Here is an 11029-nt window from a genome sequence, read left to right as displayed (position 1 = left end):
TTAGTATTAGTATTAGTATATACTAAAAAAACTAGTATTAGTATTAGTTAGTATTTTAAAAAGGATTAGTATACTAATACTAGGCTAGTATTAGTATTAGTATACTAAATGCCAACCCTGATCTCAGGTCAGGTCCACGGTAGCAGCAAAATGATTCGGCTAGTTGATTTTCAAGAACGGCTAATTTAGCCCCTGATATTGTTTATAGCCGGTGATTTTCAGGCTGAACGAGGAGAACAGACACCAACTTCTGTAATTTTACATGAAATAGGAAACAAGTTATCAAGTACCTCGGTCTGCAGTCCTGTAAACCCTGCCTGCCAACTTGGTACCTCATCACGCCACCATTTTTGTCATTAGCCTCCAAATTCCAAATTGGTCCGTTTGGCCATTCTACTCCGAGATAGGACTATCTGAACAATCCGGCTCCGAAAATTCATCACGTAATTGCAAGGTTTGTTGATCAATATCTTCCTCATGATGAGACTCAAGACCTTGCGTGCATAGGATTACGGGACCCCCTGCAGTGCGGAGAATATCTGTTAGCACAATTCTTGTGAGGGTGCTCCTACGTACCTCAGATCATGACTCAGTAGCTTGGCTTCTCGTTCTTGAAGACCACACAATTACGGCAGTGACGGCGTAAAGAGACTGTAGTTGGATTCAGCAGGTAGGTTGCATAGACTTGAAGTGCATATACTCACCCCACATATGTAGTAAGGAACGCCCCCTACCAGAAATGGTAGGTCTTCGTTAATACTCCACTGATAGATAGGGTATAAAACACCAATCCCGAGCAATGTTCCAGCGCTCTCGATCGATGCCAAAGTCATCATGACAGTTCCTGCATCAGAGCTGCTAAAGCCACTCGATGCAAAGGCAAGCAGGCTCAGATCAGTTGCAACACCCAGAGTATTTATCACAAGGGCTTGCAATGGTTTCAGAAAGTGACATTTTTAGCCTTTGGGTACGACTTACCTGCTGTAATGGAGCGCAGAGACCCTGATAGACCTATCATGAAAGCACCAATGGAGATAAATAAAACGCTGATTCGGGCGGCGTGAAGGTTGACACTGTTAGGATATGGGACACTCGGTGCAGTGTGCAGAACAATGCCTGGTAGGATGATGCCAAAGATAACAACGCTCATGACACTACGGAGAAGCCACAAAGCTTCGGCCTAGATACAAGAGTTATGAGTTTGAAATCGGAGTAGAACTTCGCTTACGCACCTCGGCAGGACTAACGTCATCTCGATGCTGAATGTATGCTTTGAAAAGCGGTCGAGTTGATTTGCAAATAGCCATGAGGAAAAGCACTTGTGGCAGAAATACAAGACTTGAAGTTTTGATCAGAGACTTCTTGCCAAAGCATCTAGATAAGTACTCCGTCACCGAAATATCGAGGCTCTTAGGCTCAACATCGTGTTGGTGATTAGGCAGCAAGGAAGTGGACTCATCATGACTAGAATTGTTGCTCTCGCAATGCGCAGACTTCATGGAATCAGCAATCCCAAAACCAATAAGGCAACAGGTTCCGGACAGTATCCCAGGCAAGAGGTGACTGGAATCAGCAAGTTTAGAGGCAAAGAATGGACCTAGAGACTGAGCTACGACTGAAACAGCTCCTGTGCAGTAGTAACTTGCAAACCTGAAAACCCATTAGTATAAAGTCATGTCCATCTGGATGTGAAGGATGGGGGAACAGACCGGTAATGAGTGGGGGCTTGATCATGGAGTATAGAGAGTATGAGAAATGCTGAGGCATGAGACCCTCCTGCGATACATCTTACTAGAGGGCCCACTACAGCAACCAAGATAGGCCACTGTTGTTCGTAGCATACTATTGCTATTGTTAGTTTTGAGTTTGTGGACGAACTGTTTGTTTGGTATCTGCATACAGCTCAACAAGGTGACGAGACTGGCGACAAGGATACTCGTGGCGTTAAGATTCATGGCATGATGCTTGGACCTGGTGTTGAGAACATAGCCAATCACAAATTGGCCAATAATATCTGTGCCTTGTGTCAGTAATAAGCCACATTTCGCAGGCAATATCGCTCGCTAAACGTGAAGCGCCAACTCACCAGACACGCCTTTGAGCACAAGAGCCGCAGTGCCTAGATTCCAGTGGCCTGATTGGGTGTGAGCGTCATCAGCGAGAGCGGGGAGAAGACTGTCGGTGATGGAGTCGGCTAAAGTCATGAGACCCAAGAAGACCAATGCCAAGCAGGCGGATTTCGTATCGGACCGCATCATGTTTACAGGAGTGAGCTAGCAAGACGTGGAATCAATTGATCGCAAGGCATTCTTGCGTATTTACCGGGCGAGAGCACTGATGTCAGCGGAAAGGGACAAGTAGGAGGGAAAGTTTATTGGGTAAAGACCTCGGAAATGGGGGAGATATGAGGCCGCCCTTGATTTTCTGGGGGAGCAATTGCAACGACTCAGCGAACCTCGGGAAAGACAATAATCAGAATGGATGTCACACAGACAAGGATATCAGCTGCAGAGTGAACAATGCAGCACGTTGTCCGATGTCACATTCAAGTAGGTATGCAGGGTGATGGAAACAGGCGAATCAGAGGTGCGAAGGATCGATCAGGGTTGTGTTAGACATGACTGAATTTCCGCAATCCAGTTCTTGATGGCCCCCTTCACGCAGCTTCAAAAAAAAAAAAAAAAAAAGTCGGAAAGTCAAACGGAAAACATTAGAATATATAGACTTTTCGTACTTTCCGACGCTAAGAAGATAGAACTCTGGCAGGGCGATGAGTATGAGGATGGATAATGATATAAGAGAGCTGCGTTAGTAGCTGGCTCCCTTGTTACTGTAAAGAAGCAATAATTTGGATCATTTCTGAATACCAACGAAACTGCAAATACCCAGCCAGTTAAAAAACCACACTGTTACCTGATCTATCACAAAAATGAGTGAGACAACGGAATATGTCAATAAACAGGTCAGCGGCGTGCATCCGTTTGTGTAGCCATTGTGCTGACCATCATCGCAGCCTGATTCGAAGAGCTCCAAGGAAAAGATCACACGCGTCGCGTTACACAGTCTGAAGTTGCTCTCGGAGCATGACACTCCAATCTCGATGTGGCTTCGGAGCGGTGACGACCCTTTTCCCTACACGCGACGCCGAAGCACAAATGAGAGCATGCCAAAGGAAAAGCTGTGACTGGCTTTGTCTCACCAGCCACCAACTGTCTGTCAGCTGAGGTGCTGAGGCCCCCTCATACCAGGAAAACAAGATGAGGATTTTTGATGAAGCAATTTGGTTGGGCTTGAATTTATTGCGAAAAGATACCCATATTACAGAGTGAATATACAGTACAATACGTAAGTACCAAACAGCAATTCTGCCTTGCCCCTGAGCTAAGATCGGTTACCCGCAGATCCACCCGATAGTATCGCAGCTTTACAGGGTTCATGCACGTTTACAGGGGCGTTTTGTGATGACTGCTAGTTAGATGAACGTATCATCGCCCGCCACCTGAATGGCGAGGGTAGTGAATAAAGAGAAGAATAAGGCGTCACAGCAGTGTTTTAATTACTGACTTTTAATGTGAACATATGGTTCTATAGTTTATATGTTTATAAAATAAGAATGGGGTTTGAGTCTAACCCAAAATTAATCTCTTGGTGTAGTGATAGTTCAAGCTCTCAACATCATCTCTTCGGAACTCATTTGCGACGTCCAGCTCCCCCCTGTAGGCTGTTCTTCGATTAGCATATGCCATTTCTCTGAGGGGAAGATTACTCACTGGACTGGGGACTCTGAAGATCCTCCTGAATGCCCTCAATCAGTGATCGAGTATGCAAACTCTCACCCAGAAGTCCTTTATTTGAAGCCTTTGTCCAGTCCAAGGTAAACGGCGCATGCCCATTCGTCACAATACGGAAATATGTTGTCAGTGTATCCGCGATATGTTTGTTCTGGCCATAGTAATCACACGGATCTCTTCGCAGAGGCCAGCGAGTTCCCCCTTCACGGTTCTTCTCGTACTCCCACGCGTGCATGTTCCATGAGTCTTTCTCCAGACTATGTAATAGTATAAATGTTGTTAGGAATATGGCAAACCAGTACGTGCTTCGGTCACGGCAGAGGATCATCTCTTGAAGCCGTTCAAGGATCTCTCGCTCCAGTTCATCCATACGGATCTCGAAGGCCCTGTCGAGCTGTTGGTTGACAAGTCGCGGGAGTAGCGTCTTTCCAAACCAGCATCCAGGGATATCCAGGGGCCGCATGCCGATCTTTGAAGCACCTTTCTCTATCGTCCAGGGAAACTTGAAAAACACAGCCTGCATGGCCCAAAATCGCAGGGCAAGCTGTACCAAGTCGATCTGCATGCCAAGTTAGTTGAAATTATCCTCCCAGGGCTTCATTTATGCCAAGATGACCAACGATCCAGTTACATACCCCTTCGATGCTCGATACTTCTTGAAGCTCTGCACATTGTGTAGTAGCAAACATAAGAATATGGCTTGCCAGTCTATTCCTGTCCGCTGTTTGTCTTCCTTCGTTCAGTGCTAGATCGAATGCAAGACTATCACAATAGGTGTCAATCTTCTCCGGGTTGAGAGTACCGTCTTCCAAAGAATACGCCGTGCTTTCAGCCCGCGGAGTTATCATGCCAGCTTCAGTCCCGCGAAACAGGACATGAGTTAGAGCATCCCGGTTGAAGGGGATGTACGGCTTCAATGTCACTTGTAACGTTGGTATAAATCCATTTGAGATTTCGATAGTTACTGTATTAGAAGGCTCTATCGGGAACCATCCAGCGACATTGTCGAGTAAAGATTGGATACGTGTTTGGTACAAGCCTACAACATTTTAGTACTGAACCTTCTGATAAACTTGATGACTGACTATGAAGTAGAGTTCGCAACCCTTTGAAATCTGCGGGAACACAGAGATCCCGATACCTAGATGACAGACAAGACTCGCAAGCCTTTGCGTTTCCATGGCACTATGCGTTTGTTAGCCCTCTGCAATACTTCGAGGGTTCGTCACTCACTTTTCTTTTCTGAATTTTACAACGAACACAACTAGGTCGTTGACAAGGTCTTCCAAGCCTAGAGCGCTTATCTGATAGTTTTGCGGTGTTACTTTGCGCTAAGCGATCGGCTTGGGCTACAGAACGCTTGGAAGGAGGTCTAAAGCTTCTCTGGGGCCTAGAACCATCGTGACGTGCTTGAGGAATCGCGAGTCCTTGTCCCGCGTGTTGAGGCGCTACAACATGGTGTCTAGGGGCTGGACTAGTTGTGATAGTGTGTGTACTTCCCGTCGCAGAAGACTCAACGGAAATTCCATCAGGCCACGGATCTTGTAAGGATGGACTATTAGCCGGGAGAGTAATAGTTCCGGACGAGGGAGTTGAAATGGGCATCTGTGAAAAGGGTCCATCATCATAGATGGCATGTCCGAAGTCTGGAACTTCCAGAGTCTGAAAATCTTCGAGGCCAAGAGGCTGATCATCAGGGAAGAATGCGCCCAAGTCTGTCATGAATGGGACATCGTGGTTCATAAAGTCGGCATTTTCAGGAGAGAAAAGCGAGGCGCCAGCTGCAGATACAAAGTTCTGGCAAATTATTAGTGCTATATTAACCTAGATCTAACTGATACCTACATTAGAAGTGTAAAAGCCTTGGGTCCCTTGTGCTATCAGGTTGCCTGTGAGTCCATCAAGCTTGGACCTTGCGAGACTCTGGATGGTTTCCCAGGCAAGGCTCTTGTCAACACCAGAACCGCCATGTCTTGTTACAATTGATGTAACAGTTTCTTCAACGGCGCTGCCCAGTTCAGCGGCAAAGCGGACATGGTCTCGGCGGGAATCACCATTCCCGTAACTGAACGGTTCAGTGTTATCGCATACGTCACTCGCAGATCGAGTACCCCCACCGGGACCGGAGATTACACTTGACTTAGGTGAATAATGATGTGACATGGCTAATTGACAGCAAGTGTGAATGAGAAAGTTGTGTGATGGTTAGACCAAGTCGGTGAAACTGCCTGTGAACGCTTTACACATGTCGGATGGTTGGTAGCACTCACTGCAGTCGCAAGCTCCTCAGTGATTTCCTGTAGCATTTATTTTTACCATGTGATGCTCCTTAATCCATTGATATACAAGAAAGAATGCAAGGCGTGACAGTGTCAGGTTGGAAGACCTTCGGAGGCTGCTCACTTGCAGAACATGATCGAAACGGAGCTCATCCTCCGTTTGGTTGAGATTAACGGCATGTATGTCTCAAGGCGGCTTATTGCATGTGATATGACTTTTGCACATCGATGCGTTGGGTAGCTGCAAGGAGCCAGAATAAGCAATATGTTGTCTTGGTGTGTTACACAACCAAGGATGAAATCATCTCACCTTTCTCGAGCGTCAGACCGGTTTCGAGGACCAGAGAAGACCTGGAAAATTGGAAACTTCCGTCTTAAATCTGTTTTATTTAAGGTTTGAGCTCAATGCTAAAACGGCCTAGCAAAGGGACTATATCATGCAGAAAATGACAATATTCAGGCCCCAAACAACAATGATGCCGCCGTGCATATGTTGCGCGCTTCGAAACGAGGCTGTGCAAAGCCACTCAGCAAACGCTGACGCGGGCACATTTTTTAAAGTCGGTGTGCAGGGGAACGCTGCATGGATCAGCCTGGAATCAGGATAAATGGATGCCCATCACTCCATCAGTCTTTTGTACATGTATCCGTTGGCCCGAGTACCTCTTCTGAAGTGACGAAAATACTTAGACAATTTTGGTAGGTCTTTGTAGGCCTTGGGCCATTTTATTCTGGTTCTTTGATTCAATATCGGAAGCTTCTGCGCTACCCGAGGATAAGATACATGTACCATGCATAAATCGATCTTGGAGCCTCATGATCCGATGTAAAGCGGCCAGGCCACAACATCTTCGACCAGTTTCATAGTTACCAGATACAATACGTACTCGAGATTGAGGCTCCGCATGGAGCTTGATGTCATACAAGCCATGCGGAGGGTAGGCCTCAAGTAAGGCATCGGATATAGCTGATGGATATGAGTGGTCGAATTACAGCATATAGCCGGCAAATTATTGATCTATGGAGGGGCTATCAACAGAGTTGGATGGTCAACTGCTGATGTACGTGGGATGAAATGGATGCAATGAACTCCAGGCTGAGAGCCTCATAGGATGAGGCCATAAAATATGATGTATCGAGGCCCTCGTTCTAACGCTATCGGAAAGTTTCAACATTAGCTAAACCGAATCAACTGCCAACTTCAGGGTTCCCAATAATTCGCACATTCTCTATTTGCATAATAGCTCACCAACATGTGGCACATTGACGTATTCAACAGCTTGTCCACACTGGGCCAGTCCAACAAACTTCTGAGCGAACGTTTGGCCAAGCTTGGAGACAGATCTGACCTGGCAGAACTGAGGTGAGGCCATCCAATTGATGTTTGCCAGGTATTCCTTCTCATGATCAATGCAGAGATATCTTTCAGCAATTTGAGGTTACTGACACAGTTGGCCTCGCCCTTCTTCACAAACACTTCTCCATTGAAGAAGGTGAACGTGTTGTGGAATTCGGCCACGTTTCAACCCCTTGGCCTGTTCCTCCAGATGGTAGAATGGCTGGAGGCTACCTAGTCCCACGGTCCTGGCGCTTTTGGGATGATATGCTGGAGCCATATGAGTTTGGCTTCAATCATCCTGGTCAAGAAGAGAACAAGGACGTCCCCTTGCCCAATGGGTTTGTGGAACGGCTTCGTGCCTTTTTGGCCGAGACAAACCTCTTGGATGTCTTGGGAATCTGTGTCATTGGCGAAGATGAAATCGTCGGACGCATCGAGAAGAATCGAGGCCGTGTCAACTTCACTGTACCTGCCTCTAGGCCTGAGGACCTCAGCGTTGACCTCACCCCAAGCCATAGTCCGTCTGTCTGGTCGTTTGATTGCAAGAGTGGCCTGAATGATTCCACGATCAAACTTGCCCGGGCTTGTTGGGTCTGTCCAAAGCATGTATAACCACACTATGACAAGTATGAGTGTGGCTAGTTCAGCTAGTCAGAACATATCCATGTGATTTCGAGACGATTTTTGATTCAGTGAATAGTTGCTTGATGTTCATAAAGAACTTTCTTGACGCTTGTAGCCCTTTAGCGTTGGCACCCACCGTCTCCCTCACTGTATCAGATCTTTGATGCAAGCCATACAAGGAGTCCAAGTACGAGAAAATACGACAGCTGAGGCCATGTTAGCTCGCCACGACTGGATTGCATGCTGACTCGATGTGACTTACTGCTGAAACCAAGAATGGAAGCCCAATATCGTAGTTGATGCCCAAAGAATAGGCAGCTCCCATGATGGGCATGCCAATGAGGCTACCAATAGTCCCGGTCATAGAGACAACCGCGAACAATCGCCCCGAAAAGGCATTCTGCACATTAGAAGCAAGGAATGATCGCAATGTGACGGTCATGCTTGATCCCAGAACCGATAGTGCAAATCCAAAAGCAACTGTCGCAAGGTTTGGTGCGGCTGCGACAACAAGGGTGCCCAATGTACAGCAAAAAGCACCAGATGCAGAAAGCGTAAGATCTCTGTTTGCACTTGGCCGACTCCGGTCTAACCACGAGGTTGCAAGCGGCAAGATAACGAAGTATAGAAGAGATGACATGATTGCGCGTAGTGAGAACAGAAGCCCGGCCTGTGACATGGTCAATTATAACATTATCAGTTAAGTGAGGGAGCCTACCCGGGCCATGGTCTCTCCAAATCGTAGAGATACCCAAGGGATTAGATAGTTCGTGGAGTCCCTTGCTACCTGGAAGAAGAAGAAGCAGATAAAACATATACTGAATATGACGGCTCGTGGAGGGAGTAGGTCTCTAGCAGTGTGCTCTAGGTCGGTGTCCTCGCAATCTGAAGCGCTATCGACACTAAGAAGTGACTCGGTCTCAACTGGTGACGACCCAACGCCCTCCATGTCGCTCACTGTAGTTTCACGGAGATGGCTCGCTGGAAGAAACATCAAACAGAAGACCACGAGTGCGATAGCAAACGGAATCCCGAGGTGAATGGTCATCGTCATTGTGCCAATAATTGGCCCTAGAAGGTCCGCGATCCCTGATATCGCTTCCATAATCGAGAAGGCCGCTGTTCTATGGCGACCAGGTCAGTTCTGGGGCTTCAAATAATGAGGGTTGGAGCATACCTTTGTTCCGGCTTGACACTATCGCTAACGGCAGCGAAAACAAGTGTGCCAGTTACCCATGGCCCTCCTCCGAAGAGTATGAATGCTGGCGAGAGATAGAATCCCCAGAGTGGAAAACTCTGCTGCGATCCTATCACGATGAGTAGACCTACTTCGAGTGCGATGAGGGACATCATACCTACTATTACTATGAATCCCCAGTATAAGACATTACTGGTGGCATTCAGCATGAAGGCAAGCCTAATGCCGCCTTTGTCCCCAAGCATTCCCATGGGGACTTGCATCATCGTCGCTTTGCACCGTCAGCTTTTGCCTTGGAGGGCTGTCGCGAATTTGCATACCAGCTAATGTCGACAGTGTTGACAGCACGGTTATCACGAATGCGAAGTGCACTTGTACCTCCTTGCTCCTGCAAAACTCATCGGTTGGCTCTCCGTCAAGAAGTTGTCTATCTTTCTCAAAATGGTGCCGGCAGACAGCTGTCTCTAGAAGCATTGGCGAAGGAGCAGCAAGGATCGCACAACCGAGCTCCACGAGAAATAACAGAAGTGTACATAGCCAAAAATTCACGGGATATTGTCGAAAGCCCCTGACATAACTTATTGTTGAGATCGGTAGCATGCGCTTGCGGTGATCATATCTCGCTTTTACAGGCATTTTGTGAGGATGGAGTCTTGTCCTGGCGCGTTTGTCATCAAGTGTTCGGATCTTCGCGGTGAAATGAGGGCGACAATCATATCAGGCTGCGAGGGCAGACCGCCCTTTAAAATATCTTACCTGCATGGTAAGAGGAGTCACATCTATTATAGTAAGCTGGCGAATCACACGGGAGTAGAATCTGAAACATGTGCATGTCACCATGTGCATATTGCATTCAGGCTGTAGCAGACACGGATATGTCGTTATCCAGGTTGTAAGCAAAATGTACATAGGATTGCGCATTGGGCTCTTTAATTGTATTTATGCCCAATGACGTATTCAGTGCCTTGCTACAGGACAGGAAAAATGTCTTCAATATCCCGACTACCTTTCTTTGGTAGCCAGAAACAGGCTGTTCACTACTATTGGAAGTGACAAAATTGTATCAAACTTTGTAGAACGGGTCAACAGATGCCTGTTTTAACATTTCTTCTCCTGAAATCCGCGGTCAAATCTGTACGAGCAGCGAGCTCTCGAATCACAGCGATGAAAGTCAGTGAATGGTGGTGAGGATCAGTGGAACACGGTGATATCTGGATCTTGCCAAGGAACAACCTCTCACATTAAATTAGGGTGCCAGAATAAACTGTTCTAAGGCTCTATAAAGATGCTCTAAACTTACCTAGCCTTTACATAACTTACCTGGTCTTTACTCAACTTACCTAGTCTTTGCTAAACTTAGGTAAGGGAAGGAGATCTAGTCACAAACGAATGATAGAATTGGGATGACGCTGTTATATTGATGTTTATAAAGATGTATGGAACACCTTTACCGCTTGGATAAATATGTATCCGGCGACCAACAGCACTGCCCCGATAACTGCCACAACCCCAACCCAACCCGTGTGGTGTGCCATCTCCCCTCCCCAATGTTGCGTCTCCTCCCGCTGGTCAGGGTCAGGCCGCCAATGCGCGGCGGATCCCCCGCAGGTGCCCGCCCCTCTGTAAGTCCAACTCCTAACGTTAGGTAGTCTGATACAGCAAGATGCTAACTGCCCTGCTTCATTTAGTAGCTCAGCGGGAGCACCCCCGGGGACCGCCGCCGGCAGGCAAGAATCAACGGCCTTGACCGCCCCTGACAGCGGGAGTCGTGAGACGTGGGGAGGGGAGATGGCACACC

At 47.2% G+C, this 11029-nt stretch overlaps 4 protein-coding genes across 4 annotated transcripts; 1 reads left to right on the top strand and 3 right to left on the bottom strand.

Moving 5' to 3' along the window:
* Nucleotides 1–582: 582 nt before the first annotated feature.
* On the bottom strand, nt 583–2258 carry FTJAE_13944 (uncharacterized protein; the record flags this gene model as incomplete). The annotated part of the gene is made up of 7 exons (XM_037347135.1): nt 583–651; nt 705–928; nt 979–1180; nt 1233–1650; nt 1710–1842; nt 1901–2014; nt 2087–2258. The coding sequence occupies 7 exons, from the start codon at nt 2256–2258 to the stop codon at nt 583–585; spliced, it is 1332 nt and encodes a 443-aa protein (XP_037199040.1).
* Nucleotides 2259–3626: 1368 nt separating this feature from the next.
* On the bottom strand, nt 3627–5954 carry FTJAE_13943 (uncharacterized protein; the record flags this gene model as incomplete). Its single annotated transcript, XM_037347134.1, has 6 exons — nt 3627–3721; nt 3771–4350; nt 4427–4830; nt 4877–4976; nt 5025–5588; nt 5637–5954. 6 exons carry the CDS (start codon nt 5952–5954, stop codon nt 3627–3629), a joined length of 2061 nt encoding a protein of 686 aa, XP_037199039.1.
* Nucleotides 5955–7323: 1369 nt separating this feature from the next.
* On the top strand, nt 7324–8021 carry FTJAE_13942 (uncharacterized protein; the record flags this gene model as incomplete). The annotated part of the gene is made up of 2 exons (XM_037347133.1): nt 7324–7433; nt 7487–8021. The coding sequence occupies 2 exons, from the start codon at nt 7324–7326 to the stop codon at nt 8019–8021; spliced, it is 645 nt and encodes a 214-aa protein (XP_037199038.1).
* A 164-nt stretch (nt 8022–8185) lies between these two features.
* On the bottom strand, nt 8186–9497 carry FTJAE_13941 (major facilitator superfamily transporter; the record flags this gene model as incomplete). Its single annotated transcript, XM_037347132.1, has 5 exons — nt 8186–8239; nt 8296–8703; nt 8752–9157; nt 9211–9340; nt 9389–9497. The coding sequence occupies 5 exons, from the start codon at nt 9495–9497 to the stop codon at nt 8186–8188; spliced, it is 1107 nt and encodes a 368-aa protein (XP_037199037.1).
* Between the last annotated feature and the right edge of the window lie 1532 nt (nt 9498–11029).

The sequence above is a fragment of the Fusarium tjaetaba genome (genome assembly GCF_013396195.1).
Source record: "Fusarium tjaetaba strain NRRL 66243 chromosome Unknown NRRL66243_c0000498, whole genome shotgun sequence".
In the NCBI taxonomy this organism is placed as follows: Eukaryota; Fungi; Ascomycota; class Sordariomycetes; order Hypocreales; family Nectriaceae; genus Fusarium; species Fusarium tjaetaba.
Note: the sequence above shows the minus strand (reverse complement) of the source record. Positions and strands in the feature narration are given on the sequence as shown.